At 40.0% G+C, this 16,282-nt stretch overlaps 1 protein-coding gene across 1 annotated transcript in view; it reads right to left on the minus strand.

Moving 5' to 3' along the window:
• Nucleotides 1-15,587, minus strand: part of LOC132143439 (mitotic spindle assembly checkpoint protein MAD1-like) — a 71,249-nt gene extending 55,662 nt beyond the window's left edge. Inside the window, exons 1-8 of the mRNA XM_059553643.1 lie at nucleotides 15,429-15,587; nucleotides 12,997-13,137; nucleotides 12,549-12,728; nucleotides 11,674-11,798; nucleotides 11,498-11,579; nucleotides 11,205-11,335; nucleotides 10,993-11,107; nucleotides 10,656-10,717 (exon numbers count right to left, since the gene is read on the minus strand). Coding sequence (XP_059409626.1) covers nucleotides 10,656-10,717; nucleotides 10,993-11,107; nucleotides 11,205-11,335; nucleotides 11,498-11,579; nucleotides 11,674-11,798; nucleotides 12,549-12,728; nucleotides 12,997-13,137; nucleotides 15,429-15,575 — 983 coding nt within the window. The 5' untranslated portion in view covers nucleotides 15,576-15,587. The remainder of the gene's footprint in view (nucleotides 1-10,655; nucleotides 10,718-10,992; nucleotides 11,108-11,204; nucleotides 11,336-11,497; nucleotides 11,580-11,673; nucleotides 11,799-12,548; nucleotides 12,729-12,996; nucleotides 13,138-15,428) is intronic.
• Nucleotides 15,588-16,282: the final 695 nt, after the last annotated feature.

Here is a 16,282-nt window from a genome sequence, read left to right on the forward strand (position 1 = left end):
AGCTAATTCTAAAGACAATGGATTCAGCATTCAAACAGTAGGAATATCGCCGCAGAGGGAACATAAAGGAAAGACAGAGTACGATACATTTTTTGAGTATGTATTTCTCTTTCCCTCTTCATTTTTCAGAAAGTTCTCTTTCTTTTCCTTCACGGCGTGATGAAACGAGTCCAAGGTACAAAAAAGGAAAGTCCCAACCGCTGCACTTTTCTTTGCTGAGACAAAACATTGAGAAGATATGACACCGGTTTCTTTTATTTGGAGAATCCCCATGAGAGTTACATTGCTCGCCCAGGTAAAACATGAGAGAGCAGAATGAAACTACTGCCTAACATATTTATACTGCCGGTGAATGTGGTGGTTCATAGGCCTGGAGAGCAGAGAGAGCAGAATGAGTAATGTTCAATGATCAATCAGAATCCAAAATCTGATTTCTGCTCCACCAAAGCGAGAGGGGCACTTTGGCTCATTCGCCTTGCCATTATCCTTTCAGAGCAACTGAAATACGTTGGGAAGAGTTTGATTACATAAAGTGTTTTACCTATGCGAATGTAAGCATAACCAGTTGAATCCTGCATTCAAACGCATCACCCAAGGCCATATCATACTTCAAAAGACAAGAAATGCATACAAACAGGAACAAAGACCTTCGCTGAGAAAAACGGACGTCACAGAGAACAGGGAGGAGAGAAAGGATCTGAGGAGGAAGAACCTATATGGGAATTAAGATTCTGCCCAGATACATGAAGGATATTGACTCCGTGAGCAATTACGTGCCGTTTGAAGTTAATAATCATTATTGGGCAATTACAGAATAGTCAAAAAGGGAGGTTTATGCTCTACTACATTCAAACACACACATACATCTAAACTAATCATTACAAGATACAATGATTTTGTTGGAAATATTAAATAATGCACCGTCCTGAATATCGTAATGGTTTTTATATGCCCATAAGTGCCCTAAAGACTAAGGAGGAGTTTTTTTTATTTTCTGGTGAAATATCCCTTTGAAAGGTTTCAGCAAATCTATACGTAGGTAAATATTATGGTTTATAATGATAGGAGTGAATATAAATGAAAACAATTAAATCAAGTTCCATTTGTTCATTTGAAAGAAAAACATTTCAGGCATATTTTATTTTTTTCTTCTTGTATTAAACCGTCTAATCTAATAGGATGCAATTTCTGTTTGGAATAATGCTTCCTCTGATATCCATAGTTAGAAAGAACTAAGAAGTTTTGCTTAAAGTTCTTCCACTACAAATAATATGACGCAAACTTAAACACATTCCTGCTGTTGAAAAGTACAGCACTTACACGAAACTACAGACGTCTGTTTTTCCGAGTTTACATGTGATATACGAGAAACAGAGCCATCATCTCGCCAATATATTTAAAAGAACAGCTCACCCAAATGAAAAATTCCTTTTAGGACACTAAAGCCCTATTCGGACGGGACTAGTTTTACAGGGGGTCGTTAGAGAAATGTGTTTCACAGACGTACTTGGTGATTTTAATCCCATCCGAATCTGCCACGTCTGTTTTTTCTCACAAAACCTCTGTGATAATTCCAGGGCTAATTACCTACTGTTTTTCAGCAAACTCAGTGATCCTCTGAGAAAACTAATCCCGTCCGAATGAGAATGTCTGTGATTGCCGGTGATATTTTATTTCACAACGCGTTTCCTTGTGTGTTTTGGCCGACGTGAATTACTGCAGATGCTCTTACCGCACGCATGTTTGATATATTTGCTTACCGGCAAAGAAATAATAATAAAATAATAAAAATAATAAAATCAAGAGCAAGATCACGTAAACTGTTAATACCGGCTATTGTAATATCAGCATCAGGTAAGATTACTCACGTTCATTTATGCACTCAGTTACATAATGGTTTAATTACATATGTACCTTTATGAACATTAAACATACGGTAGGTTTAGCCTACTACACACACAAAAAAAAAAAGGAAAACAAGATAAACTAAAGGAACCACACATTAACATGGTTTTGCTATACTAGCCATTTAGTATTTGTTGTGTAATAATACTAATGGCAATCTAATACTAATGGCAATCATTCTGAATGAATGCAATACACGCATACAGAGCGCGTGATCTCTGTGACACCCAGATGCACAAATCAATTAACATTTTAGAATAATGCATTTATATAGCATACCTTTATTTAGTCTCACTGGAAAAATTTTTTTTTTTTTTATTTAAAACCAAATTTAAAAACTAAAATACTGAACGGTGAATAAGAAACATCTTATTGAATGTGTGTTGATTGTGTTGTTTGGACTGTAGAACTATGCAGTTATAGCCTTTAATTTCACATGATTACAGTTAATCTTTTAATTTAAGGCCAGTCCTATGTAGTTTCAACCCAAATCAAAAACAAAAGCTAAATGCTGATGTCTGTACCATCTATGTTTGTATTAAATGTAGTCTGCTTACTGTGCAGATACTGCCGTTAATTTCAGATGGTTACGGTTATTGTTTTCAATAGCCAAAAGCCAATTTGGCCTATTAAATACCAAATAAACATCTTGTTTATGCACACTTTCCTTCTTTCTTGTTTGTTGTTTAAAGATAAAAAAAATAAATGATCATGCATCCCTAATTAAAATGCCCCAATACCAAGCCCCGAAACCAAACTACACAGCATGTGATAAGTTCCATATTCAGACGAAGAAACAACGGCAACAGAATAACAGACAGCAGAAAGGAGATATTAGATATAAGGATGTCTACGAAGTACATGTAAGCAATGAATATGTTAAACATTCAGTATTAACACCTGTATAGCTGACAAATCACGAAGAGTGAACTGAGCGCACTTTGGCGGACATGCGTGATCTTGTCGAGTGAATATACCTTTCATCACTGTAAAGTTTGTAGTTCGGTCGGATATGTCAAAAACAAGTAAAACAATGCACAAGTTACTTAATGGTACGGAGAGAGAGAGAGAGCGCACTTCTGTTGTGTGATCTTTGATTTTCACTTATTTAGCACACGCATCATTTGGATTAAAACTAAATCGTAAAATACGACCATTTATAGGGGCATTCACCATAAACAGTTTATTTTCAACCTCAGGCTTACACGACTTTCTGGCGAAAGTGAATCTATGAGCCTGTGTGAAAAGCGCTAGGCTGTTACTACTTGTCCTTCTCATTCTGCACCAGTACAAATACATGCACGCGTTGCACATGTTTTGCTTGCATAAGTATTTCTGTATTATATGAGTGGATTTGGAATATAAATCGAAGCACAATAAAATAAAAAAATAAATAAAATAAAAAAATTTATATATATATATATAATAGTGCTGTCAATCGATTAAAAACTTTAACTAGATTAATCACACATTTTTTCTGTGATTAATCGCAATAAAAAAAAGAAATGTTTTTGTACGTTTTTAATATATTTTTTAATGTAATAATTTCACAGTTAAATTTAAATACTTGTTTAAATGGCATCTTTTTATGAATGAAGGCCAGTATTACTGATATTAATACAGCAACTGATTTTTTTTTTTACATTTATTATTAGGCTTCAAAAATATAACAGTTTTTAATTTAAGTAAACTTAAAACAATGCTAACATAAACCCATAATAAATGTCATGTTTACTCCTGCCCTTCCTGTCTTAACAGTTAGGAAATATACAGAAATTTAATAAAGTTATCAAAGTTATATGCAGTCTGCACTGCATAAACTATAAATTAAATAGTTAATCCTTATTAAAGCTACAAAAGTTATTTAGTCAAGAGCAGCGAGTCATTTTCTCTGTTCCCTTTGTTCTTTAACTTTACTGACAGGAAGCTTTATTGGCTGCTGTCCCTTTAAGAGCAGACAGACACACGGATCTCACCGTTTATATACTGTCTATGGATCTCGCCTCATTCTCTCACAACTCTATTTGTTCATTTTAGACTTTATATAAATCATTTAAGATTGCTCTTATGAGGATAATCGACAAAACTGGCACTTTGGGATGTTTATTGTTAAGAGCTTAAGAAAACTGGATTCTGGCGCCCTGTCTATGCATTGTGTGTGTGTGTGTGTGTGTGTACGTGTGTATGTGTCACATAAGGGCATTCACAGACAGCGCATTCTCTTTTGTCTTGCCGCGCTTGAAATGTTTAAAAGCATTTAAATGAATAAGAGCGTGATCATATAATGTAAAGCTAGCCAACGGATGGCAGAAAATACGGATGCTGCGTTAATTGCGTTAAATATTTTGACACGTTAAACCAGACAAAAATTAATCACATGCGTTAACGTTGACAGCACTAATATAAAAATCTCTCAAAGGAGATTTATAATGAAAAGGTTCCGTGCATTATTACAGCAAAGCGCGTGATTACAGCACTAAGTCGCTGCAATGGAGTGATTCTAATGCTATTACATTTTTAAAGATTCACCATTGAGCAAAAAAATTAACAAAGAAAGTAACAAAAACTTGTAAAATACATTTTAATAGGCATAATTAAGTGTGAAAATAACCGAAGGATATAAAGTCAAACCAAAAATTATTCAGAGACCAGATATAATTTCTGACAATTTTTTTTTACTAGTGGGTGCAGAACACTATAGTTCATTTATGTAAATAAGGATAGTAAAATTCGAATCCAAGTTCAGGTTTGCATGCTCAGGAGACTACAGGCTGTCATTACAGCTAAGGGTTGCCTGACTAAGTATTGGTAGTTATGTAAATACTGTCATACAGCTGTCTGAATAATTATTGGTTGATTGTAATCCATTACATGTCATGATCCTGGTATTCTTCTCTTACTCTCTTCCTCCCTCTTCTGGTCACACTCTTTATTACATCCTTCCACACACACACATCCTCATTCATTATCCCATTCATCCCCAGCTGTTTCTCATCATCTCATCTCTTCACTCTCCCTACACCTGTTTCCCACCTTCTCTGATTAGACTCTCTATTTCTAGGCTTTCCTTTCCTTTGTTCTTTGTCAGATTATTACCGGATGTTACGGACCTGTTGCCAGCTTTTCCAACCCCTGTCTAGTCTTGTCATGTCGTATCCTGTTTGGTGCGTGTACCTGACTAACTGCATTGTTTACCTCGCCTCTGCTCTGTCCATCCTCCAGCTACGTGAGTGGTCCACGGTTTGGCGTTCCCTTGCTCTCAACGAACCCAGCCTCTCTCTCTACCTCCGGGGGTGACCGTGTATTTCTGTTGCATTATTGCTGAAAGACTTTCTGTTCCCTTTGGCTGAGATCATCTTCTGTTGGATTTAATACCGAGAGACTTTCTGTTGGATTATCACGCCTTACGGCCACCTGTGTTCTTTTCCTGAACGTTGTCTCAACCATTAAACATTGTCAAATTGCCTTCTGCTTTTGGGTCCTCTCTCCTTATCTGTGACAGAATAATCTGACCATTAATGGACCCAGCAAAGGTGAGTCCTCTTCAATCCGCGCTCGAACACCAGGGAGCTATGCTGGGCCGTCATGAGGAGGAGCTGGCCGCCACTCGCAGTGCCATGGATTCTCTTGCTGCTCGCATGACTGAGATTTCGCAACAGCTTTATCACCTTCGTCTTGAGTCTTCCTCTTCTAGAGGTCAGGATGTTCCAGAGCCTAGAGTCAACAACCCGCCGTGTTATTCCAGTGAGCCCAAAGAGTGTCGATCATTTCTGACCCAGTGCGAGGTTGTCTTTTCATTACAGTCTTCCACGTATGCCAGTGACCGCTCCCTCATCGCCTTAGTCATCTCCCTTCTGTCTGGCCGTGTGCAAGAGTGGGGAACAGCTGTATGGAATTCAGAGGATGACTGTCTCACTCGTTATACCTTCTTCAAAGAGGAGATGCTGCGGTCTTTGATCACTCTGCGTTCGGAGCGGAGGCTTCGCGGCTTCTGTCTACGCTTCGCCAAGGAAGGAGGTCAGCAGCAGACTTTTCGGTTGAATTTTGTACTCTATCTGCTTCCTGTGATTGGAACGAGTCAGCTCTGGTAGCTCGTTTTCTCGAAGGGCTTAATGCCGATGTTAAGGTTGAGATCCTTGCCCGCGAGGTTCCCACTGGTCTGGATCCTCTTATTGACATGGCCATTCGAGTGGAGAGGCGCTTTGAAGTTCACCGCCTCAGCCGCAACATGGAAGGATCTCTTTTCTCCATTTCTGCACTCCCTGCTACGCCGTCTCCCATCGCAGAGTCCGAGCCCATGCAGTTGGGAGGACTACGAATCTCCAAGGCCGAGCGTCAACGCCGCATCATGGCTTGTCTCTGCATGTACTGCGGGTCTGCATCTCATCTAGTCTCCACCTGCCCATTAAAAGCCAAAGCTCCCTAGTAGAGAGAGGGTTACTGGTGAGCGCTTCAACCCTAGACCCTTTGCCACGCACACGCACTACTTTCTCCGCCCTCCTAAGCTGGCAGGGTATTTCCATCTTTTGCACGACTTTGATTGATTCAGGAGCCATGGGAAACTTTGTGGATGAGACCTGGGCTCGTGAACAGGGGATTCCCCTCATAGAACGCAAGGACTCCACCCCTATTCATGCCCTCGACGGTAGTATCCTCTCTAGAGTGCGTTTTGCCACAGCTCCATTGAGTCTCACCATCTCTGGCAATCATCGAGAGACAATTTCTAGAGAAGTATCTATCTGATTCGCTTAACGCAGGTACCATCATTTCTTCCTCCTCCCCTGCCGGTGCGGGTTTTTTTTGTTATGAAGGAGGATGGTTCATTACGCTCCTGTATAGATTATCGAGGATTGAATGACATCACGGTCAAGAACCGTTATCCCTTGCCGCTCATGTCATCCGCCTTCGAAATACTGCGGGGGGCCAAGATCTTTTCGAAACTAGATCTCCGTAATGCTTACCATCTTGTCCGCATAAAGGAGGGGGACGAGTGGAAGACGGTGTTCAACACACACTTGGGGCACTTCGAATATCGCGTTCTTCCTTTTGGTTTGGCCAACGCTCCTGCCGTGTTCCAGGCGTTAATTAACGATTCCAGCAGAGGGTATTAGCATGGATCTCGCCAAGGTTGGCTCGGTCACGATTGGCCAGTTCCTGATTCGTGCGTCACGCTTCAACGTTTTTTGGGCTTTGCAGATTTTTACCGTCGGTTTATCCGTAACTTTAGCCTGATCGCCGCCCCTCTTTCAGCTCTCACCTCTGCCAAGGTCTGCTTTTTTTGGACTAGGGAGGCCCAAGCAGCTTTCGATCGTCTCAAATCCCTTTTTACTTCTGCGCCTATCTTAAGAACTCCTGACATTTCCAGACAATTCATTGTAGAGGTAGATGCATCGGAGGTGGGCGTGGGAGCCATCCTCTCCCAACGCTCATCTTCTGATGAGGAGCTTCACCCCTGCACTTATTTTTCATATCGCCTTACTCCCGCCGAACGCAATTATGATGTCGGTAATCGCGAATTATTGGCGATCCGTCTAGCCCTCAGAGAGTGGCGTCACTGGCTTGAGGGCACCCGTTCCGTTCATTGTCTGGACTGATCATAGAAATTTAGAATACATTCGTTCCACTAAAAGACTCAACGCTCGTCAGGCTCTTTTCTTTACGCGTTTTGACTTTTCCATCTCCTACCGTCCTGGTTCTAAGAACCTCAAGCCAGATGCGCTTTCGCAACAGTTCACTTCTCCAGAAGTTGTTCCCGCAAAGGAGGAGATCCTTCCTCAATGTATGGTGGTGGGCGCAGCTGTCTGGGGAATAGAACGGTTGGTCAAGCGTTCCCTGGTCCACGCCGTTACTCCCCGTCTTTGTCCAAGGGGCCTTTTGTTCGTTACTCCTTCCGCTCATCTCGTTGTTCTTCAATGGGGTCACTCCTCCAAATTGTTTGCCCATCCCGGTGTTAGGGGCACCATCGCCGCTATCCGCCAAAGATTCTGGTGGCCCTCTCGTGAGCGCGACATACGGCGTTTTATCGCTTCGTGTTCTGTCTGCGCCCAGACTAAGTCAGGTAATTCGCCCCCAGTGGGGTTGCTGAGTCCTCTTCCGGTACCGTCTCGCCCGTGGTCACACATCGCCTTGGATTTGATCACGGGTCTTCCTCCCTCTGAGGGAAACACCATGATACTTACAGTCGTGGACCGTTTTTCTAAAGCCGCCCGCTTTATTCCTTTACCTAAGCTCCCGTCCGCTAGGGAGACAGCCCAAATTGTCGTCGAACAGATTTTTAAGATCCATGGTCTTCCCACCGACGTCGTATCTGATAGGGGTCCCCAATTCTCTTCCTTTATTCTGGAAGCAGTTTTGTCGTCTTATTGGAGCGCCGGCTAGTCTCTCCTCCGGTTTTCACCCACAGACCAATGGCCAGGCCGAGCGAGCCAACCAGATATTCGGACGTATCCTCCGTAGTCTTGCTTTCCGTAATCCTTCTTCCTGGTCAGAACAGCTTCCCTGGGCAGAGTACGCTCACAATTCCGCCCCGTCCTCCGCTACAGGTTTATCCCTTTTAAGTGTTGTCTTGGTTATTAACCTCCGCTCCTTTCCTCACAAGACGCTGATTCTAAGATGCCATCCGTCAAGGCCTTTATTCAACGTGCTAAACGTACTTGGAGAGGGGTCAGATCCGCCCTTTGCAAGACTCGTACCCGTACTCGGTGGGCCGCTAATAGACGTTGTGTCAAAAGCCCCCGTTATTCAGTTGGACAGAGGGTTTGGCTTTCCACCCTTAATCTCCCTCTTCAATCCACATCGCGTAAGCTAGCTCCCAAATTCATTGGGCCGTTCCGTGTCCTTAAGATTCTTAGTCCTGTCTCTGTCAAACTCAAGTTATCTACCAATCTCTTGACGCATTCACCGTCTTTCACGTATCGTGTATTAAGCCCCTTGTCCGCGTCCCTCCTCGTTCAGTCACCCCTCCGATCCGTGTTGAGGGCGCTCCCACCTATAGGGTTCGTAAGCTTCTCGATGTTCGTCCTCGGGGTCGCGGTCATCAGTTCCTGGTCGACTGGGAGGGATACGGTCCCGAGGAGAGAAGTTGGATTCCATCCCGGGACGTCCTGGACCGCTCGCTGATTGATGACTTCTACCGCTCCCGTCAGTCCTCCTCCGTTGCACCAGGAGGCGCTCCTTGAGGGGAGGGTACTGTCATGATCCTGGTATTCTTCTCTTACTCGGTTCCTCCCTCTTCTGGTCACACTCTTTATTACTTCCTTCCACGCACACACATCCTCATTCATTATCCCATTCATCCCCAGCTGTTTCTCATCATTTCATCTCTTCACTCTCCCTACACTTGTTTCCCACCTTCTCTGATTAGACTCTCTATTTCTAGGCTTTCCTTTCCTTTGTTCTTTGTCAAATTATTACCGGATGTTGCGGACCTGTTGCCAGCTTTTCCAACCCCTGTCTAGTCTTGTCGTGTCGTATCCTGTTTGGTGCATGTACCTGACTAACTGCATTGTTTACCTCGCCTCTGCTCTGTCCATCCTCCAGCTACGTGAGTGGTCCACGGTTTGGCGTTCCCGTGCTCTCAACGAACCCAGCCTCTCTCTCTACCTCCGGGGGTGACCGTGTATTTCTGTTGCATTACTACTGAGAGACTTTCTGTTCCCTTTGGCTGAGATCATCTTCTGCTGGATTTAATACAGAGAGACTTTCTGTTGGATTATCACGCCTTACGGCCACCTGTGTTCTTTTCCTGAATGTTGTCTCAACCATTAAACATTGTCAAATTGGCTTCTGCTTTTGGGTCCTCTCTCCTTATCTGTGACATTACATACCCTTCTATCAAAGTTATCCAATATTAAAAGTGGTATCGGTGCATCCCTAGTTTGAAATAAATAAATAATTCACCTTAACACAACGCTTTAAATATATTACATTTACACTATATATTATATTATTTATCTATAACCATATTTACACTACAGTTCAAAAGTCTGTATTAAAAATACAGTAAAAGAAAACAGTAATTGAGAAATATTACTACCAATTAAAAGAACCATTTTTTCTTTTAACATTTTAAAATGTCATTTATTCCTATTATTGTCAGTTTTCTATCAGCAGATGTTTAGATACTCATAATATCATTAAATATCTGTAAGAGATAAGATCTGTCGCTCGCTCTGGTGTCTGACATTTAGGACAGTGATTGACTAATAAGAGACTCCGTGTTTGTCATTTTGAGGGGTACTTCAAGAGCACTGTGTGTGTTCCACCAAATCCACATAAGCCATTAAACAGACAGTGTTTATATGTTTCCACATGAGTGACAAAGCACATTTACATCTCACACGATCAATAGAACGGATGCATATGCAAACACGCGAAAACTGCTCCACATCCGCAAGCGCTTCAGCATCTATAACAAGCTGACCTTGAAAACACTGCAGAACCAGAGACCATGTAGAATTTACAAGCAATAACACTGACTGACCTAACACAAGTTAATAGACCTACGCAGGTGCAGATGCAGATACAGAGGAGAGAAACATGTTTCTTGAGATCAGAGTGCCCTCTAGTGGCATTTTTATTCACCATATGAACCAAAACTATAGTTTTTTGTAGTATATATTAACAATACCGTCAAAATTCATTTATTGATTGTCAGTTATCAGTCAGGCTTTTAAGCCAATATTTCCAGCCAAATAATTACTTTAGCTATGTGTTTTTTAATTAATAATAATTCATAAGAAAATACCCACCTAATATTAAGTCCCGTAGACTGGCCAATGTTTTCCCAAGCCTGCAGCTCATGCTCCAGTTTCTAGAAGATCCAAAATGTTGGATTAAAACCGTACCACAAAATGCAAGTTACAAAACACCCCTTTTGGGGGTAAAATATCAAGCATAATATAATTTAGAATCAAAGTGTCAATTTTGCATAAGACCAGACATATTTTGCAAATATTGCACATTAAAAACCACACCATATAAAAACACAAATTATTGTTCGTTCAAGGATTCACACAATATTTTCAGAGGATAATTATACTAAATGTTCAATCTCAAATTAGTCTCTGCAAATGTGTAACTGTTTACCTCTTTCTCCAACTCTACTTTCAGTTTCTCCTCCATCACTCTCTCCATTCTCTCCAACTTCCTCCTCAAACCCTCAGTCTCTTCTTTCAGCAGACTGTTGTTCTCTTTTGTCTCTCTGAGACGGAAATTGAGAGATAATTGACAGTAGTTATAATTCTAAATAAAGATTTATGTATACATCCAAAAAAGTATGTTGATGACAATGTTGACACCTTAAGAAAGCATTTTCCTCCCGCAGACGTTTAATTTCCCGCTCCAGTTCAGGCAGTCTGGCCACTTCTGATTTCATGTTCTTCACAATCACAGAGTCTTGCTCCTGAAAAGCCAAACGCCTCTCCAACTCCTGCAGACATAAGAGGGAGCAGGGCACAAATAAAATAATTTCTTGATGTAAAATTTGCGCATTCTTTTTTTCACTGACCTGGTACTTAATACCAATGTTTCTGACATCCCTCAGTGCTCCAAACATCATAGAAATAGAAGAATAAGAATTAAACACAAATACCTTCATCTTTCGTTCACTCTCTGTGCTGGTGGAATGAGATGACTGCAGATTTTGGTACCTCTGACTGACATCCTGGAACTTTCTATTAGCAACAGATGAAAAACAACACCATGCATGTGCATTTATTAGAGGGTATGAGGAAAATAGTGTACATTTGTGTATGTGTGAATTCATACTTGCGCTGCACATCCAGTTGTTCCTGCAGGGACTGGATCTCCAGGTTCTGGGTGGAGAATTTGGACTCCTGAATCTGGATCTGTTGATTGAGCCTTCGTGTCTCATCTTTCAACTCACTGATCATCTGCAACATGAAAAGAATTTACTTGAATTAAACGATTGCAATCCTAACTGTATTAACAAAAAAAGATTGTTAAAAAAGGATTTAAACTAAATCATATTTTATTTTATTTTTTGTTAATGTACAACACTTTAAAAGTTGTTTTACAAAATCTTACAAAGAAGATTTGTTTTGGAAAAAATTAATTCAGCAAAGACGTATTAGTTTAATCATAAGTGGCAGTAAAGACACTTATAACGTTACATAATATTTCTGTTTTTCAAATAAATGCTGTACGTTTTAACTTTTTATTTAAAAAAATCCCAAACAACCCCCCCCCCAAAAAAAAGAAAAAATATAATATAATATAAATATATATATATATATATATGTATTAAGTATGATGTGTATATTGAACAAATAACCATATTAGCATATCACGTGTGTCTGGAGTAATGGCTGCTGAAAATTCTATATTTAACAAATAGAAGTCATTTTAAATTGTAATATTACCTATAAAATACAATTAAATATGATTGCCAGTTTTGTTGTCCAATAAAATGCTCACAAGGATTGCACTTAGTAGCAAACCATGGCTTTGCCAGGCTCAACCAAGCAGCTACTGGCTATTAAAAACAACTACAACCATTGATATTTTACTCTAATCTCATGTTGAAATTTTTTTTTTATCATTTTAATAGTTCATCAAACCATTTCATGGGAGCATCTTTTCATCTTTCTACAAACACTAATACAAAAGATACATAAACACACCTGGTCTGCCTCAGCGAGTTTGCTGTCTTTTTCATTGGCTTTCTTGTGGAGTTCCTCAAAGTTACGCTTTAAAGCTTTGTTGTTTTCCATTTGTTCATTAAGATCTTGATTTGCTTTCTCTTCTCTTTCTTCCAGATGTCTGATCTGCAAAAGTAGCTCCCTGTTACGGTCAATTTCCCTCTGCAAATGTAATCAGACACATACACACACAAACACAGGTCAAAATTGGGTTTTTCACAGCAAAGACAAAAGCAAAGACTAGACAATCTTGCCTTGAATACACCAAATCACATCCTAATGGATTTTGTCTAAGGTGTTTCTAACACCCTGTTTTAGGTTGCAATTTTTTTTATATTGCCGAATATGTTTAGAAAATGGGAGTAAGGGGAGAGTAAAAGAAAATCCAACAGAACCCATGATTTATAGCACTATGCCACTTATCACTCACCTGTAAGTCTCTGGAGCTGCTGTTTGCCTCTTTCTCCAGCTCTATACGGGCCCGTTTGTGACTGAGTTCCATCTGTTGTTTCTCTTGAGTGAGCTGCAGCAGGCTAGTGTGAGAACGGACACGCTCTGCAGCCTCCTCCAACTACCACACAACAACAAAATTCTATTATTTGCTCTACACGTACTACATAAAAGGAATAGTTCACCCCCAAAAAAATTCACATCCTCAGGACATTCAAGATGTAAATGAGTTAGTTATTTTATTAGAACAGATTTGGAGAAATTTAAAATCCAGTGGATTCTCTGCAGTGAATGGGTGCCGTCAGAATTAGAGTCCAAACAGCTGATTAAAAACACCACAATACTCCACAAGTAATCCACAAGACTCCAGTCTATCAATTAATGTCTTGGGAAGCGAAAAAAAAAGCATGTTTGTAAGAAACAAATCCATCATTAAAAGTATTTTAACATTAAACCATCGCTTCTGGACAAAATATAACTCAATCCATAATAAAGCTTAATCTAGTGGAAAAGTTAGAACTGTTTTTTGCTTGCAAACCATGCTTGATCGGTGCATATTTCTCTCCAGATTCAGACAAGATGACTTTTGCACTGGAGAAATTCAATATTATAGACAGAACATATATGGATAGAAGACTAGTATTTTAGTAAGAAGCAGTGGTTTACAGTTTTAAAATTTTTTAATGACAATTTTTAAAATCACAAAATGTTAATTGATGAACTGGAGTTGTGAGGATTACTTGTGGATAATGGTGACATTTTCGTTAGTAGTTGGGACTCTCATTCTGACGGCACCCATTGACTGCATTGGTGAGCAAGTGTAGAAAATTCTACATTTCTCCAAAACTGTTCTGAACATATCTACAGTCGTGGCCAAAAGTTGAGAATTACATAAATATTGGAAATTGGAAAAGTTGCTGCTTAAGTTTTTATAATAGCAATTTGCATATACTCCAGAATGTTATGAAGAGTGATCAGATGAATTGCATAGTCCTTCTTTGCCATGAAAATTAACTTAATCCCAAAAAAACCTTTCCACTGCATTTCATTGCTGTCATTAAAGGACCTGCTGAGATCATTTCAGTAATCGCCTTGTTAACTCAGGTGAGAATGTTGACAAGCACAAGACTGGAGATCATTATGTCAGGCTGATTGGGTTAGAATGGCAGACTTGACATGTTAAAAGGGTGATGCTTGAAATCATTGTTCTTCCATTGTTAACCATGGTGACCTGCAAAGAAACGCGTGCAGCCATCATTGCGTTGCATAAAAATGGCTTCACAGGCAAGGATATTGTGGCTACTAAGATTGCACCTAAATCAACAATTTATAGGATCATCAAGAACTTCAAGGAAAGAGGTTCAATTCTTGTAAAGAAGGCTTCAGGGCGTCCAAGTAAGTCCAGCAAGCGCCAGGATCGTCTCCTAAAGAGGATTCAGCTGCGGGATCGGAGTGCCACCAGTGCAGAGCTTGCTCAGGAATGGCAGCAGGCAGGTGTGAGTGCATCTGCACGCACAGTGAGGCGAGGACTTTTGGAAGATGGCCTGGCGTCAAGAAGGGCAGCAAAGAAGCCACTTCTCTCCAAAAAAGAACATAAGGGACAGATTGATCTTCTGCAGAAAGTATAGTGAATGGACTGCTGAGGACTGGGGCAAAGTCATATTCTCCGATGAAGCCCCTTTCCGATTGTTTGGGGCATCTGGAAAAAGGCTTGTCCGGAGAAGAAAAGGTGAGCGCTACCATCAGTCCTGTGTCATGCCAACAGTAAAGCATCCTGAGACCATTCATGTGTGGGGTTGCTTCTCATCCAAGGGAGTGGGCTCACTCACAATTCTGCCCAAAAACACAGCCATGAATAAAGAATGGTACCAAAACACCCTCCAACAGCAACTTCTTCCAACAATCCAACAACAGTTTGGTGAAGAACAATGCATTTTCCAGCACGATGGAGCACCGTGCCATAAGGCAAAAGTGATAACTAAGTGGCTCGGGGACCAGAATGTTGAAATTTTGGGTCCATGGCCTGGAAACTCCCCAGATCTTAATCCCATTGAGAACTTGTGGTCAATCCTCAATGATTATGAAAGAATGGGTTGCTATCAGTCAGGATTTGGCCCAGAAGTTGATTGAGAGCATGCCCAGTCGAATTGCAGAGGTCCTGAAAAAGAAGGGCTAACACTGCAAATACTGACTCTTTGCATAAATGTCATGTAATTGTCGATAAAAACTTTTGAAAGTGCTTGTAATTATATTTCAGTACATCACAGAAACAACTGAAACAAAGATCTAAAAGCAGTTTAGCAGCAAACTTTTTGAAAACTAATATTTATGTAATTCTCAAAACTTTTGGCCATGACTGTAGATACTCCCATAAAAAATAGGGCTAAAATATGAAAGAAATCTGTGACTTGCCTCCACTCTTTTAGTATAGAGATTCTGAAGGCCACTTCTTCCAAAGGCTGGCTCAGTCTCCAGTAAAGAGCGATCTGGACACGATATGAAACTCTTGAAAGATTTTAGCGTTGAGAAGATTGTGGTGTCATCCTCCATATCATCCATATTGACAATGTCTTGACAGCCTCCTCTGCGGAGTTAGTAAAAATGTAAATACATAGTACATAAATACAAGTGTAAAAAGCTATTAATAAACCTCCTAAATTCCCTCAAGAAACCTACTGCACAAACCAAAAAATTAAACAGTACATGTAAAATATGGTCAATTCAGTTTAAAGTAGTAAGCATGTATCTGTACCCCATTTGGATGATATTAACATTTAAGCAGTTTATTATTGAAATGTAAAAAAATAAGTACATCTGACATCATATGATGAAGAATAAGATGTGTTTCAATAATTCTCAAAGTCTCACATAATATGTCTCCTTATTTTAAATATACACCAAAATATAGCCTTCTCTAGCAGTTTCTCACTGTTGAGCAGCACTTTAAAAGTTAAATAAGGGGTCTGATGTAGTAAAAAAATGACACTTAACACACACACACACACTTACGGAGTGTGGAAATATTTTCCATCATGGTATAAAATGACAATACCAGGGTAACGTAATTTGCTACATACCATGGTACTAAGGTCTGCCCTATTTATACATCATGACATTTTAATAGTACACAACCTCAAAATATGGTATTGTCATAGTTCATGGTCCAAAACGTAGTATTTAAGTTACTAATACAGACTCGAGATCTCATTAAAACAGATTAAATTACGAATTAAATGAAATATTTTACAATTCTTGATTATGAAGGT

This window comes from Carassius carassius, chromosome 7, assembly GCF_963082965.1.
Source record: "Carassius carassius chromosome 7, fCarCar2.1, whole genome shotgun sequence".
Taxonomy (NCBI): Eukaryota; Metazoa; Chordata; class Actinopteri; order Cypriniformes; family Cyprinidae; genus Carassius; species Carassius carassius.